The sequence below is a fragment of the Bombina bombina genome, chromosome 1 (assembly GCF_027579735.1).
Source record: "Bombina bombina isolate aBomBom1 chromosome 1, aBomBom1.pri, whole genome shotgun sequence".
Taxonomy (NCBI): Eukaryota; Metazoa; Chordata; class Amphibia; order Anura; family Bombinatoridae; genus Bombina; species Bombina bombina.
This window is the reverse complement of record NC_069499.1, coordinates 871,189,288-871,206,852: the sequence shown is the minus strand read 5'-3', so window position 1 is coordinate 871,206,852 and position 17,565 is coordinate 871,189,288. Positions and strand designations below refer to the sequence as shown.

Below are 17,565 nucleotides of genomic sequence, written 5' to 3'. Positions count from 1 at the left end.
CTTAGCTAAGCGAAGGGCAGAGGTGTAAGAGTAAAGAATGAACTTATAGTGCATGAAATCAGGTTCAAAGCTGGATTTCCTCCAGACACGTTCATTTTTGTAGGTGACATGTTTGTTGGGAGTGCCAGGGTTGGAGCTGATGACATGGGGCTTTGCGAGGTTGGGGTGGAGCGAGAGTGTCAAGTGCAGCGGAGAGAGTATTGTTATAGCAAGGTCAGGGCAGGATATCGTGGAAATGTGGGGGAGATGTAGTTGAATAAGATTGGAGAGTGTCCACAGTGTGCAGATTACTACTGGTGCGGGGGCGAGAGGGGGAAGTAGGTTTAGTATCTATATGAGGATTAAAGGTGAGCAGATGGTGGTCTAAGATTGGAAATGGGCGACATGCAACCTCAGAGAGAGAGCAGAGATAGGAGAATATCGGGTCAATCGAGTGTCCATCGCAGTGGGTAGGGAATAGGGTGGATTGTGAGAGGCCGAAGGAGTTAGTGAGTGAGAGAAGTTTAGAGGCAGGGGCAGATGGGTTGTCAATGGGGATGTTGAAGTCCCCTAAGATTAGAGCAGGAGTATTTGTAGAGAGAAAGTAAGGAATTTAGGCAGCAAAGTTGTCAAGGAATTGGGAGGTTGGTCCAGAGGAAGATAGCCAGGTTTCAGTAATTGCTAAAAGGTTGAAAGCGTTGGAAACAAACAGGTTGTAAGTTTGCTACAGACGGAGCGAGCATTCCAGAGGGCACAAGAAAAGGGAGGGGTTAGGTGCTGTGTGTTAATGGAGATGAGATTGTTGGTATTGCGTGACCTAGAATTTTTGCAGTGGGAGATGGATCGAGAATGTAAAAGTGTGGAGAGATATAGAGATATATAGAGATTTAAATTTCAGAATCATTTTGATCAAGAATACACACACACATATATATATATATATATATATATATATATATATATATATATATATATATATATATATATATATATATATATATATGTGTGTGTATTCTTGATCAAAATGATTCTGAAATTTAAATTTTTATTAAAAACCAGCAGCTGAATTGTTCAACACAAATCGGAAATTCAGATAGGCATGTTTTTCTACTTGTGTGTGTTTTTTTTTTTTTTTTTTTTTTACTGAAATTAGTAGTTGCAGCGTATGTATTTGTGTTCCTTGTACCTTTTTTGTTTACCGTTTAGTTCTCCAATAATGGTAATATTTGTTATTTGGTTCCTTTAGGGAAGGCCGTCGGGAGATGCGTTTATTCAGATGAAGTCCTCTGATAGGGCCTTGCTAGTAGCTCAGAAATGTCACAAGAAGATGATGAAGGATCGCTATGTAGAGGTTTTCCAGTGCTCTGGGGAGGAGATGAACTTTGTGTTAATGGGTGGCACATTGAATCGTAGTGGTTTATCACCTCCGCCATGTAAGTTACCATGTAAGTCTGCCGGCCTTCACTCTCCGCTGCTACCTGCTGGTAATGTGGTAGGTCTTTGCGCTGCTCGCTCGCTGCATAGTTGCCAACTTTTTATGTTAATTTCAAGTGTTTTTTTTTGGTTCTTTAAAGAAATAAATAAATATACAATATTGAGGAGAATATACTGTTTAAATGTCCACTTTAGGGTTATAATAGTAAATAGGTAAAAAGGAATATAACATTTCAAGTCCATACTTTTATGTTTTATTTTTTTTGGGTTGTGTTTTTTATATATATATTTATTTATTCATTTATTTTTTTAATGGGGCTATCTTAAATCTATATTATATATATAAAAAAAAAAAAAAAAAAAAAACTGTTTTTGTCCTGAATAAAACTACTTCCTGTTTTTAAGCTTACGATGGTACGTCCCAGTTCACCAATCAACTGATGCTTGAGTTATGCACGCACATTGCCGGTTTTAAGTTGACATTAAAACAACTTTCATATTTTTCATGCACAACATTTTTAACTTGTTTTAAATACTACTATTCAATAACATATATATATTTTTTTAGCGTTAAAGGGATATGAAGCACAAAAATTTTCTTTTTAGATTCAGATAAAGAATACAATTTTAGAAAACATTCAAATTTACTTCTTTTTATCAAATTTGCTTTGTTCCCATGATATCCTGTGTTGAAGAGATACCTAGGTAGGTGTATAGAGCACTACATGACAGGAAATAGTTGCCATCCAGTGCGCTTGCAAATGGATAACATTTTTGCAAAACTGCTGCCATATAGTGCTCCCGAGCTTATGTCCCTGCTTGTCCCTAAAAGATACCAAGAGAAGGAAGAAAACTTAATAATAGAAGTAAATTAGAAAGTTGTTTAAAATCGTATGCTCTATCTGAATCATGAAAAGAAAACAATTGGGTTTAATGTCCTTTTTAAGGTGTTTTATTTTTTTCCCCCACAGACTTTTTTTGTGTATTGGCCAATGCGCATGTTGTAATTTTGTTAATGAATAACAAGATATTTGTGCTATGGGTCTTAAAATACCAATACTGAAGGATACTTTTGTGAGTCTGCACACAAGAGTATAGCATGGAATAGAGAGGGGGGATTCTCCTGGAAATCCCTGTCAGTTGGCAACTATGATCTTATGGTGTTTTTGACTAAAAAGTAGTCTGACCACACACAACCGATGCCCTAAATTAGATCTAATGTAAGCAAGACTTTGGTACATTTTTCTCTCTTGCTTTCTCTGCTTCCAGGCTGCTCTGTAATTTTCAAAGCTTGCATTGGTTCTGTGGGAACTCTTCATTTGTATTTTATTCACAATAAACTTATGCAGATATACAGTGCATAAGTGATTTGTCAACTAGTAAACCATTTGAGGGTTTTTGGAACATTAAACATTCAAGGGTGGTATTTGAGCTAATTACTGTAGGTGTTCATGAGCAATCTCTAAGAGTGGACTTCAGTTTCTCAATTTTGCTTTCATTGGGTGTTTTTTTTTTTTTTTTTTTTTTTTTTTACGCTCTTATTATGACCCTTTTATCCCCTGTAGGTCTCTCCCCTCCGACATATGCTGCTTTCCAGGCTGCGGCCATTATGCCATCAGAAGCTGCTGCACTTTACCCATCCCCTGCACTGTTGGCTGCCACGAGGAGTCCCCACACGCCAGCTGTAACGCCTTCTGCTGTGGCATATTACCCAGCCCAGGCCACACAACTTTACATGAATTACACAGCCTATTACCCTAGGTAAGGTTAATAAATATAAATTTATATTAAAATGTTTTTTATATTCTAATTCGAATGTTAGAATGTTAGAACGAATGTTATTGTACATTCGATTTCCATATTCTTAAAAATTCTATTACTGAATCTTATTTACAGTTTTTGAATGTCACGTTCAAATTTGAATATTACATTTCAAAATTGAATGTGATATCAAACATTCTATTATTATTCAAATGAATATTTTCGAATGTTATTGAAAAATTCAAAAAAACGAAAATTTGAAAATAGAATGTTATATAAAAATTTGAACAAAGGTATCAAAATTAATTAAATCCTGTATATGTGTATATATGTGTGTGTATGTGTGTATGTGTATATATATATATATATATATATATATATATATATATATATATATATGTATATATATTTATATTGGCACCTTCTGTCGGTTGCTTTTCTTAGTGGTCAAGTGATGTGCAATACACATTCCAACAAAAACTATTCTGTATAGGCTATTGATAAAGTAATGCTTTTTAGCTTTTCTGGTTTAGTAGCATAGCTCCCAACATTTCCTGGAGACAAAGGTGAGGACGACTTTTAAACAGTGCTCGCTTGGTGGGTGGGGTTGTAACATGGGGGGTGGAGTCAGTGTTGCAAGTGGAAGCAGGGTGTGGCATGGGTGAGTTTGTGCAGGGACAAGCAGATTGTTGGTTGCGTTAGGGCAGTTCCTGGAAGCGGGGACATTTTTAGCTGTGTGGAGAAGCTGAAGGAGGGACAGTTGTCAGACCTCCTAGCCTGTTACAGAAAGACCCAGACCAGTTGGAGATATCTAGTGGACAAACAACTATTTTCCTTTCTAAAGTGATTGTAAATGCCTTGTAAGACAGTTTTGTTGTATTGCTGTAGAATGGCATATCAGCTAAATCTCTATTTTTAACATCCTTCTCACTTAAATTATTTTTCAGTAGCCAAACTTCACCCACCATTTTTCTTATTTGGAGGAACCAATATGGCATTTAGTCTGCAGACAACAAAGCTGTCACTGTCATATAGTGCATTGATTTCCTGATGTTCTGGGAACTATGTTGCAGGGTCTGAAGGGTGCATTTCACCTTCTGACAATTAGTCATACATTTTCAAAACTAAATTTAAATGGAAGGGGACAAAATAAATACGGAAAAATATAGATGTTTCATTATTTAAAACTAAACATTTTTATATAAAAATCTCAACTGGTTTATTGTCCCTTTTTGCCCATTTAGGACTAGGATTATCTTTCTTTTTAAACAACAAAAATTCTGGTGTAGACTGTCCCTTTTTAAATGGAGTGCGAAAAGTGGGAAAGAAAACAAAACTAACACCCAACAAGTCACCCAAACCCGATTGAGTTTAACCAAGTGCACTAACCCAACATACTTAAACACTTTATTAAATATGACTATTGCATAAATGATTTTACATGTTTTCATCTAATTGGGTGCAAGGGGCTCAAATATACACACACATTCGTTAAAAAAAATATAAAAAATGTGTGTGTATGTGTATATATATATATATATGTGTGTGTGTGTGTGTGTGTATATATGTGTATATATGTGTGTGTGTGTGTGTGTGTGTGTATATATATATATATATATATATATATATATATATATATATATATATATATATATATATATATATATATATATATATATATATATATATATATATATATATATATACGCAATAAACCCCTTATTACTCATTCCCCAGTTTTGCATAACCAACACTATGATAGAAATACACCTTTTACCTCTGATTACCTTGTTTCTAAGCCTCTGCAAACTGGCCCCTTATTTCAGTCCTTTTGACAGACATCCATTTTAGCCAATCAGTGCTCACACCTGGGTAACTTCACGTGCATGAGCTCAATGTTATCTATATGAAACTCATGAACTAATGCCCTCTAGTGGTCAAAATACATTCAGATTAGAGGCAGTCTTCAAGGTCTAAGAAATTAGCATATGAACCTCCTAGTTTTAGCTTTCAACTAAGAATACCCAGAGAACAAAGCAAAATTGGTGATACAAGTTAATTGGAAAGTTGTTTAAAATTACATTCTCTATTTAAATCACGAAAGTTTTTTTTTGGACTTGACTGTCCCTTTAAGTGTTTGGGGGAATACGTTAATGTGGTCACAATATTCCAAGTATGGCTTTTTGCGTGCGTCGGGTTGGCAATTGTGCAAAAACTTTTAACTTTTAATACGCTCCACTCGAAATCTAGCCCTTTAATCACTAATAGGTTTGTTGGATGGTAGTAGTGAGTTTACAGGATAGTGGTGACACGGCAAAAGTGTGGTTTAAAAACCCAGAACAATTGATGACCCGGAGTTCTGTTGGTGCAAACCAATACATCCCTGTTATAAGGGCTATGCAGCAGCATATTTGGGCAGCTTTTAACTTGATCTGCAGGAACATGTTTCTACCCAATAACAACACATCAATGTGTCCCTATTTGCAGCCCACCGGTCTCCCCTACTACAGTTGGTTACCTTGCCACCCCAGCGGGAGCACTAGCATCTGCCTCTCATGCTGCAATGTTGCCACAGCCTGGCGGGTTGGTTCGTATGCAGGGAATGCCATACAACATGGGAATGAAGGATATCTTGAGCTTCTTCCAGGGTTACCAGGTGAGTGTTTACTTCATATAAAACCATGTTTTCTCACTTCTCTCTCACTCTCACTCTCTCAATTATATTTTACAAAACACCTCATGCTCTATGGTGTTTTTCAGCTTTGGGTTTATAATTGTGTAAGAGTCTGTGGAAGTCATTAAAGGGACATTTAGATGAAACAAAAAAAACGTAGTCTACAAAGGTATTTTCAAAATGTATTTCAGGCTTGTTTTTTTGGGGGACAAATTGTTCCTGCACTGAATGAACAAATTTTTTTTTTTGTTTGTTTGAACTTGTAGAGTGTAATAAATAATAGTAGTGCAAAATAAATGAATAGTGAACAGTAATAAGGTAATAATAATACAATCTATATTTATATGAACTAACCTATCAGACTAAATTAATTGCCTGACCTTAGTCAAAAACACATTTTTACTAAGACTACATAAGTCAACATAATCTCAAAAGGGAGCCCTCTGTTTATATATTAAAAAAAAAAATGCTGCTGATTTCTTTTTAGTTAAACACATTAAGTTTATGTAAAGAACATACTCTTTATTAAAAAAATATATATATTTATTTGGATACTTATAGGACAGGTTTTTGACCTTGTTAATTGGAAACAAGGTAGAAAAAAAAGCTTCAGTGTTAATTACTATATATTTATAGAGCTGCGTTTCAAAGTGGGGATCTTGGAATCTAATGTCCTGTTTTTCTCCCCTCCCCTGCTCCTCGTCAGGATGATGTTTCGCCACTTCTCTTATGAGGTGCCCCCCCTCTTTGTTGTGGTATGGTTTGTAAGCCTTCCTGGTGTTCATTGGTGTTGTTGGTTTTATTGGGATACAAATCCAGCGGGGGCCATGATGGGGAGGTTGTTTGAAAGCTGACACCTGATTGGCTGTTTCCCTCAGCTTATCTGATAATTTAAATTTTTTTCCACGCAGAATGCATGAATCCTGAGCTCTTGCACCTGATTTTTAGTTTAGCTCACTTGGTTTTCAAACCTGTCCTCAGGCCTCTCTAACAAGCCACATTTTGAGGATATCTGAACTAGAGCGCAGGTGAAATAATCAGCTGATTAGTAAACTTGGTTATTTTACCTGCTCTCATCCCAGGTAATCCTGAAAACCTGGCCTGTAGGGGAGGCCTGAGAACAGGTTTCAAAAACATTGGTTTAACAAATTGCTCCTCATTACCAGACCTGCTGAATAATTCAGTAGTGCAATAACCTAAATTATACATCATATAAAACACATCTTGAACAAAACCTTTTTTGTATTCATAATTTCTTTTTTCCATCCACTGATATGTCTCTGTAGTTACATGCACAAACACCTTCATTTTCTAATTGGCTTAGCCATTTTGCTGTGCCTTATAATACTGTATGTGCTAACCTTTCACACTTTTTATCTTCTGATATCCAAGAATAGGTTTCTCTCAAACTCTATCAGATTCTCAAGGGCAGGTCTGGTACTGCAAATAATTCTTTGTTTGCACTTTTGAAGCTGCACCCCAGAGATTAGATGCTAGCAGGACCGTGTTGTGTTTTCGGGTGGTGGCTTCTGATAATTTGAGGACAATCACAGGTTTCCAAGGGTGTAGATGTTTTTAGACGCTGGCATGTTAATTTGCACTTATTTTTTTTTTTTTAATTTTATTTATTTATTTTTAAAATCTGTGTGGTGCCAGAGGGTTTTGCTGGGTGAGGCCTGGTACTGAAGGGGTTAAATTATAGAGGAGTGTTATTGTTTTTGTTTTAACTCTTTGCTGTCAGATAGCTGCATATGCAGTGCAGCAGTGAATGGATCAGTCTGGCAGAAGACACTGAGCCTAAAAGATGCAGGAAGTTCTACATAAAGTGTTCTAACACAGGTTTATGTGTACACATGTCACTTTATACACATACACAAAGGGGTACATACTGCATGCGCACATACGTGCAGCCTTTGCACAGCATGCTAGACTCTTTTTACACAATCCAGAAGTCCTAAAAAATAACACGTTATCTAACTTGCAGCTAAAGCTGTTCGACCTGGACTTCATCTAAACAAAGTTGTCTGGAAATCTAGTTAAAATGCTGCTACTGTGAGCTTGTTGGCCAGTGTCTCCTGTCAGTTTGGGGTGGGGGGTGGGGGTTTACAGAGAAGCTTTCTCCTGTGTTGGTGAAGGGACCTGCAATACAGCAGGTGCAGCTATGAAGTACAGAGATTTTGGAGGCCCCGATTTATTTGTTTTGTTACTTCTACTTTAGCTTTCTCCAGATGAATACAGTGGACTTGTGCAGATGGGAGACCAGACACGAAGTGTATTGCAAGCACCAAAAGAGTGGGTCTGCTTATGAAAGGGATACCTCATCAAGGTAAGAGTTGGTGATGGGGGAACTTGACCCACCTCTATTAACATCAGTCTTCATTACTCATAATTAACCCATTGCATTCTGACTGTATATTTTGCAACCATCTACAAAATGATTGGCCTTCCCAAGTAGCTAGTTTCCAATTTTATTTTTAATATAATTTCTCCCAATATCTTAAAACTATATCAGTACTATCAGGAAGAGGTCTGAGAGGGTCATGAGAACCTCTAGATTTACGCCTTCTATACCATTTGAGTAAGGTAGACTGAGGGTGTGGGTAAAAGCCGGATCCATGCCTAATTTAGACAAATACACAAATTTAAGTGTTTTCCACACAAACACATCCATACACTTCTGTATCAAACAACATTTTACTCAAAAACATTTGGGTCCTTTCAGAACCAACACTTTTGTACAGAAAACAGCCGGATCCATGCCTAATTTCAACACACACACACACACACTCTTAAGTGTTTTCCATACAAACACATCCAGACACTTCTGTATCCAACAACATTTTACTCAAAAACATTTGGGTCCTTTCAGAAAAACAGCCGGATCCTGCCAGATCCATGCCTAATTTTGACAAATACACACAAATTTAAGTGTTTTCCACACAAACAAACATATACAGACACTCCTGTATGAAACAACATTTTACTCAAAAACATTTGGGTCCTTTCAGAAGCAGCACTTTTTTCAGAAAAACAGCCGGATCCTACCGGATCCATGCCTAATTTAGACAAATACACACGAATTTAAGTGTTTTCAACACAAACACATTCAGACAATTCTGTATCCAACAACATTTTACTCAAAAACATGGGTCCTTTTAGAACCAACAGTTTTGCTGTTTTTCTGTAAAAAAAAAAGTGTTGGTTCTGAAAGGACCTAGATGGATGTATTTGTGTCTATCTGTCAAAATAAGACATGGATATGTTAGGATCAGATTATTTTTGCGTAAAAAAAATGTTACTTCTGAAAGGACCCAGATGGTTTTGTGTAAAATAGTGATGGATCAGAAGTATCTGGATGTATTTGTGTGGAAAACACTTACATTTGTGTATATCTGTCTAAATTAGACATGGATCTGGCAGGATCTGGCTGTTTTTGTGTAAAAAAAAGTGTTGGTTCTTAAAAAGACCAGATGTTTTTCTTTAAAAAAAAGTGTTGGTTCTGAAAGGACCCAGATGTTTTCGAGTAAAATGTTGTTTGATCCAGTAGTGTCTGGATTTGTTTGTGTGGAAAACACTTAAATTTGTGTGTATCTGTCTAAATTAGGCATGGATCCGGTAGGATCCGACTGTTTTTCTGTAAAAAAAAAAAGTGTTGGTTCTGAAAGGACCCACATGTTTTGCAGTAAAATGTTGTTGGATACAGAAGTGTCTGGATGTGTTTGTGTGGAAAACAATTACATTTGTGTGCATTTGTCTAAATTAGGCATGGATTCGGCAGGATCCAGTTTTTTTCTGTAAAAAAAGTGCTGGTTCTGAAAGGACCCAAATGTTTTTCAATAAAATGTTGTTGGATCCAGAAGTGTTTGGATGTGTTTGTATGGAAAACACTTAAATTTGTGTGTATTTGTCTAAATTAGGCATGGATCCGGCAGGATCAGGCTGTTTTTCTGTAAAAAAATGTTGGTTCTGAAAGAACCCAGATGTTTTCAAGTAAAATGTTGTTGGATCCAGAAGTGTCTGGATGCGTTTGTCTGGAAAACACTTAAATTTGTGTGTATCTGTTAAAATTAGGCATTGATCCGGCTGTTTTTCTGTAAAAAAGTGTTGGTTCTGAAAGGACCCAGATGTTTTGGAGTAAAATTTTGTTGGATCCAGTAGTGTCTGGATGTGTTTGTGTGTATCTGTCTAAATTAGGTATGCTTTTTTTCTGTAAAAAAAAGTGTTGGTTCTGAAAGGACCCAAATGTTTTGCAGTAAAATCTTGTTGGATACAGAAGTGTCTGGATATGTTTGTGTGGAAAACAATTAAATTTGTGTGTATTTGTCTAAATTAGGCATGGATCCGGCTGTTTTTCTGTAAAAAAAAAAAAGTGCTGGTTCTGAAAGGACCCAAATGATTTGCAATAAAATGTTGTTGGATCCAGAAGTGTCTGGATGTGTTTGTATGGAAAACAATTACATTTGTGTGTATTTGTCTAAATTAGGCATGGATCCGGCTGTTTTTCTGAAAGGACCCAAATGATTTGTAGTAAAATGTTGTTGGATCCAAAAGTGTCTGGATGTGTTTGTATGGAAAACAATTAAATTTGTGTGTATTTGTCTAAATTAGGCATGGATCCGGCAGGATCTGGCTTTTACCCACACCCGTAGACTGATATGGATCTCTGCTCTAGCAAGTGTCTATATTACTCAGATGAAGAAAGGATTGGCCCCTCTATGTACAGCACGCTCCATACAGCAAGGGTCCTGCCACCCTCTGCTCATTGTCAAAGCCTTCAAGTTGTCCCTGTCAAAATAGGGTTCCAACATTTTTTCCAAAAAATAAAGGAGTTGACAAATTTCAAGAGTGAAATTGACCAATTACATAGTAGTTACTGAAAACCCCCCACTATTAATTTGATAGTCAATATTTAAAGGGACAGTCTATACCAGAATGGTTACCATTGAAAAAGATAAATAACGCCTATACTACCCATTCCCCAGATTTGCACAGCTAAAATTTTATAATATACTTTATAACATTTAAACCTCTTAATTTCTGCCTGTTTCTAAGCCACTACAAACAGTCTCTTATCACATGCTTTATTAGCTTTTCACAAGAGACAGCTAATTCATGTGAGCCATATAGGTAACATTGTGCTCTCTCCTGTGGAGTTGTGGATGATACTGCACTTATTGGCTAAAATGCAAGTCAATAATAAATAAATACAGGGGGCTGTCAAGAGGCTTAGATACAAGGTAATCACAGAGGTAAAAAGTATATTAATATAACCAGGCTGTCTGTGTAAAATTGGGGAATGGGTAATAAAGGGATTATATATATTTATAAACAATAACATTTTTGGAGTAGACTGTCCCTTTTTTAAGCTTTCATGATTCAGATAGGGTATGCAATTTTAAACCACTTTCCAATTTACCTTTCAATAAATATGCTTTGTCCTCTGGTATACTTTGTTGAAAGCTAAACCTAAGTAGGCTCATAGAGTAACTTCTAAGCCCTTTAAAGGCTGCCTCTTATCTCAGTGCATTTTGACAGTTTTTCACAGTTAGTGTTCATGTGTGCCATATAGATAAAACTGTGGCGTTATTTATCTGTCAGCACTGATTGACTAAAATGCAAGCCTGTCAAAAAAACTGAAATAAGGGGGCAGTCTGCAGAGGCTTAGGTACAAGGTAATCAGAGGTAAAAAGTATATTAATATAACCGTATTGGTTATGCAAAACTGGGGAATGGGTAATAAAAGGATTATCTGTTTTTAAACAATAAACATTCTCAAATAGATTAGACTGTCTCTTCATTCAACAACTTTCTATAAATTCATGAATTCTATTTCTCATTTTAAGGCACAGTGAGTGTAAAGACCTTAAACTGTCAGATACATCAAAATCATCAACAAAAAAAAAGAGTACAATATTAAATGTTTGAAATTTAAGATTTTAAGGGCTAGAATAAAAGTTAAGCGCTAAATTATTGCACACGCGCTATAATTAACCAGCCATTACAAGTGGCTAGTTATTGCTACCGCAAGCTCGAGGTAGCAATTGGCACTTATAAAGTAAACCAGAGATCCGATCTCTGGTTCATTTTATAAATGTGCCCCCAAAATACAATGTAGTGTATTTTATTAAAAAATAAATAAAGATAGCAGCATCTTTATTTTTTAAAGGGCCAGTAAACCTAGCAAATAATGTTATATAATTCTGCACATAGTGCACAATTATATATATTAGCTGAGCGCCAGGTTTCTAAAGCAAATTGTTAGAACGATATTTAGCAAAGAAAACAGAACGCTGCTCCTGGCTCTACTGAGCGGGTCTGTTTTCTTCTGCTAAGCGCATCGCGTGCACGCTGTCTAATCACAGCCGTCCCGATCATGCTTATAAACTCAATGTAGCTCGCTTAGCAGAAGAAAACAGACCCGCTCAGTAGAGCCAGGAGCGGTGTTCTGTTTTCTTTGTTAAATATCTATCTATCAATTTGTTTTAGAAACCTGGCGCTCAGCTAAAATATATATATATATATATATATATATATATATATATATATATATATATATATATATTATATATATATATAATTCTGCACTATGTATAAACAGCAATAGCTCTCTCTGGATTTAAGTCACAGCAAACTTTATTGTGAACGTTTTTGGAGCATTCACTGAGGAAGGAGTGAATGCTCCGAAAACTTTCACAATAAATTTTGCTGTGACTTAAATCCAGACAGTGCTATTGCTGGACTGTGTTTGAGGATCTTATGCACCCTGGTACTTGTTATATAGCAATTGGGAGTGTGCTTTTCCACTATTGAGATATACATACATACACACACACAAGTATGTATTTACATTCTTATATGTGTATCCTCTTCATTAATCCCCTTTTGGGTGTCCACTTACTTTATAGTCTCGGTTGTAGAAACTTTCAATCTTAGGGCTGATCATTGACTTTAATCCCGACCGTGCAGACAGAAATCCAGATTTTTATCCCATGAGCACTGAGGGAGCCTGGGAGATTGTATGTTATTTTGGCACAATTTTTGTTTCCCAGCATTCCCTATTGCTCCTACCGACAATGGTTAAGTTTCCATTGAGGTGGTAAAGTTTGGAAACTGGTGATAACATTTATCTCCATTAAAGTCTATGGAAATTTTTTATGTTACCACCAGTTTCCAAACTTTACCACCTCAATGGAAACTAGGGCAATGTGTCCTTTCCTACATTGGGCTAGTTTCCATTAAGGTGGTAAAGTGTGGAAACTGGTGGTAACTTAAAAAATCTCCATAGACGTTAATGGAGATAAATTATTTTATGTTACCACCAGTTTCCACAATTTACCACCTCAATGGAAACGAGCCCTATGTGTTTTTCTATTATACAGTTGTTGTTTTTTTTTTTTTAATATCTCTTCAGTCATTCCACCTCCTCCATTTTTTTTTTTTTTTATTATTATTATTATTGTGCCTTGATTAAATGTATTTTAGGCTGTGCTTTAGGATCATTTTAGAGCTGTCCATTCTGTGTCCGGTTGTCAATCTATTCCAACGACATACACTTTTTTCTTTTTTTCCCTGCAGCCTTTTGTCTTTGGAACAGTTAGATTTAAGGTTTAGACAGGTGTTTTTTTTTTGTTTTGTTTTTTGTTTTTTTTAATGAAAATCTTAGCTGGAATTATGCACTACCACACTGCTAGAAGGCAGGTCTGGGTATATTGGCCACTCCCCCAGCGTGTTGCTTCTCAGGGGCTCCCATAAATGTTTCTGACATAAGATTACCCACAATATCTGGGACCAACATTATTCAGCAACAACTTTATCACAAATTTTATACAAATGTTAAAAATGGCTCACACACCAACCGTATGGGTTAGATTAGAATGATCTATTCATTCAACATTTTTTTATTTTTATTTTTATTTTACTCCCTTCAGCTTCATCCTGAATCTATCCTGATTCAACCCACCCTGAGTGACCATCAAAACACGGATGCCCTTGTAACCTGCCCCTACCTTCAACTGGTGCAGAAAGCCATTTCTGAAAAGCAAGGTTTAATTTTATGCGACCAGCGAGTGAACTTGTGTCACACATGAGAGGCACAGGGATAGGGAAATAGGAGGGCTGGAAAAAAACAGGAGTGGTCAGACCGACTCGCACCTCCCTTACAAAATAAAGTTAAAAAAAAAAAAAAAAAAAAAGACTGTGGCAAACTGGCTTATTTTGGCAGTGGGTGAGAGATGTTGTGACTCTAACTTCAAATGTTACTTCAACTGTACATAATACTTCCATAAACCAGAGCATTTAAAAAATATATATATATATAAAAAAAACACTTACCCATCCACCTATTATGCCCAGTTAATGTCTTCCAGACTCCATTCATACCCTAATTCTCTGTTCTACTTGTTACATATATTCATTAACCTCTCAAAAAAGCAAACTTTCTTTTTTTTTTCCCCCTGCATAACGAAAAGCAAGATGGCTACCCTGTCAAAAGGGTATGACCTATATATCTGCTTATCACAGACATTCACTTAAACCACCAACTTTAAACTGCTCTCAGCCAAAATACCTCCAAGTGTCACTAACTTATTATATAGATTTTTTTAATTTAAAGAAATTGCTTTTGAACAGTAAGTTTTCTACTTCCGTTTACAATGTTTGCTTAGATCCTTGATGCTTTAAGGCACTTTGTGCATGTGTGTGTATATATTTTATTATATATAATATGCAAACACATATGTGCATGATTTTTAGTGACAGAGGAGGAAATAAAGAAATTTTGAATTCTGCATGCTGTCTTCATATCCGTTTTTGTATTGTATATAATATGTATAAATCTAAAAAAAAAACTATCAATGAAATATGTTTAAGGAGCCATTAGCTGACAAAGCACTAAATATTTTTTTTTATTGTTAATGGATGTGCAGCAGCTTTGAGACATTATTTGTGGTTTTGTAAATATTTGTGTTCTGAAAAGCTAATGTATTCACCATGTATTAGGAAAAAAAATAAAATGTCTACAAAAAAGTGTGTGTGGAATTGAATAATTTATTCCTCAAGTTTAAGAAATATATAGAAGGATTTTTTTTCTTGGTGCAAAAGCTGTCAATATCAGTGTAATTATTAATAAAAAATAAATGCAAATTTCTCTTGTAAAGGTGTATCCAGTCCATTGGATATTCTCCTTCCCAGCAGGAAGTTGCAAGAGGACACCCACAGCAGAGCTGTCTATATAGCTCCTCCCCTAACTGCCACCCCCAGTCATTCTCTTGCAACTCTCGACAAGAAAGGAAGTATCAAGAGATATATGGTGACTTAGTGTAGTTTTTACCTTCAATCAAGAGTTTGTTATTTTTAAACGGTACCGGCGTTGTACTGTTTTACTCTCAGGCAGAAATTGGAAGAAGAATCTGCCTGGAGGTTGATGATCTTAGCGGTTTGTAACTAAGGTCCATTGTTGTTCTCGCACATAACGGAAGAGTATGGAAAGAAAACTTCAGTTGGGTGGGACGGTTTGCAGATCACCTGCTTTGAGGTATGTTCAGTATATTTTTTCTAGAGAGATAAGGTGTAGAAAATGCTGACAGTGCCTGGTATATTTTGAGGTAAGCCTGATACAGTGATTTAACAATGACTGGGATCATGCTTACAAGATAAGGGTAATATTCATGTTAATTCTCATATTACTTAGTGTAAAAACGTTTGCATAACTTACAGAACAAACATTTTTTCTCTGAGGGTGATAAATCTTTATTTGGGGCCTAGTTTTCCACTTGGCTTGTTAGATTACTCCTAGGAGTACTTTTTTAAGGCCCTCTGACATTGAGTGCATGGTGGGAGGGGCCTATTTTTGCGCACTTTATGCTCAGTTGATATTCAGACTGAGACATCCAGCTTCCCTAAAGGAGTCCTCTGGCATCTAGGACCACTATAGAGGATTTTTTTCCTGCAAAAATCGTTTTTAAGGGCAGGTAGGAGCCACAGCAGAGCTGTGGCAGTGTGTTTGACCGTTTTTTAACGGTTTTACCGTTTTTCTAATCCGGTTTGGGGCCTAAGGGGTTAATCGTCTATTTGCAAGTGGGTGCAATGCTGCTTTGGTCTCTTATACACACTGTAAACATTTCGTAGAGTTTACTACTTTTTAACACTGTTTTGCAGTTTATGTGGTAGTTTTTTTCTCTTAAAGGCACAGTACCGTTTTTGTTTAATTGCTTTTTCACATTTATTAAAGTGTTTTCCGAGCTTGCTGGTCTCATTACTAGTCTGTTAAACATGTCTGACATAGAGGAAACTCCTTGTTCATTATGTGTAGAAGCCATTGTGGAACCCCCTCTTAGAATGTGTACCAAATGCACTGACCTTTCTATAAGTTATAAAGACCATATTATGGCTTTTAAAGATTTATCACCAGAGGTTTCTCAGACTGACAAAAGGGAGGTTAAACCACCTAGCTCTCCCAATGTGTCAGAACCTATATCTCCCGCGCAAGTGATGCCAAGTACATCTGGCGCGTCCAATGCGTTTACCTTACAAGACATGGTGGCAGTTATGAATCATACCCTCACAGAGGTATTGTCCAAACTGCCAGGGTTACAAGGAAAGCGAGACCGCTCTGGGGCTAGAAAAAATACAGAGCTTTCTGACGCTTTAGTAGCTATGTCTGATATACCCTCACAATGTACAGAAGCCGAAGCAGGAGAGCTTCTATCTGTGGGTGACATTTCTGATTCAGGGAAGGCGTTACTTGAGTCTGACTCTGAAATGACAGCATTTAAATTTAAGCTTGAACACCTCCGCTTGTTGCTCAGGGAGGTTTTAGCGACTCTGGATGACTGTGACACCATTGTAGTCCCAGAGAAATTGTGTAAAATGGACAAATACTTTGCAGTGCTTGTTTACACTGATGTTTTTCCAATCCCTAAAAGGTTTTCAGAAATTATTACGAAGGAATGGGATAGACCAGGTGTACCGTTCTCTCCCCCTCCTGCTTTTAAAAAGATATTTCCCATAGATGCCGCTACACGGGACTCGTGGCAGACGGTCCCTAAGGTGGAGGGAGCAGTCTCTACCCTAGCTAAGCGTACAACTATCCACGTCGAGGACAGTTGTGCTTTCCTAAATCCAATGGATAAAAAATTAGAGGGTTTCCTTAAGAAAATCTTTATACAACAAGGTTTTATTCTCCAGCCTCTTGCATGCATTGCCCCAGTCACTGCTGCTGCGGCTTTCTGGTTCGAGTCTCTTGAGGAGGCTCTACAGGTGGAGACCCCTTGGATAATATCCTTGACAGACTTAAAGCTCTTAAGTTAGCCAATTCATTTATTTCTGACGCCGTTTTTCATTTAACAAAGCTAACGGCTAAGAATTCAGGTTTTGCCATTCAGGCGCGTAGGGCGCTATGGCTTAAGTCCTGGTAAGCTGATCAACATCACCCTTCAAAGGGCAGACCCTATTCGGGCCTGGACTGAAGTAGATCATTTCTGATATTACTGGCGGAAAAGGCCACGCCCTTCCCCAGGATAGGTCCAACAAATTAAGGACCAAACAGACTAATTTTTGTTCCTTTCGAAACTTCAAGAGTGGCGCAGCTTCAACTTCCTCTACTGCAAAACAAGAAGGAACTTTTGCCCAGTCCAAGCCAGTCTGGAGACCTAACCAGGCTTGGAACAAGGGAAAGCAGGCCAAAAAAAACCTCCTGCTGTCTCTAAGACAGCATGAAG

General features: G+C 36.9%; 1 protein-coding gene across 3 annotated transcripts in view; it reads left to right on the top strand.

The window, feature by feature from the left end:
- Window positions 1-14,634, top strand: part of ESRP2 (epithelial splicing regulatory protein 2) — a 64,192-nt gene extending 49,558 nt beyond the window's left edge. Inside the window, exons 13-18 of one of the 3 annotated variants that reach the window (XR_008400187.1) lie at window positions 1,226-1,424; window positions 2,979-3,174; window positions 5,662-5,830; window positions 6,555-6,603; window positions 8,067-8,174; window positions 13,777-14,634. Coding sequence is in view for 2 of the 3 variants with exons in the window: in XM_053699530.1 (XP_053555505.1) it covers window positions 1,226-1,424; window positions 2,979-3,174; window positions 5,662-5,830; window positions 8,067-8,156 (654 nt within the window). In the remaining variant the exon portion in view is untranslated. The remainder of the gene's footprint in view (window positions 1-1,225; window positions 1,425-2,978; window positions 3,175-5,661; window positions 5,831-6,554; window positions 6,604-8,066; window positions 8,175-13,776) is intronic. The other 2 variants (XM_053699531.1, XM_053699530.1) reach the window with 2 other exon arrangements.
- The last annotated feature ends 2,931 nt before the right edge of the window (window positions 14,635-17,565 follow it).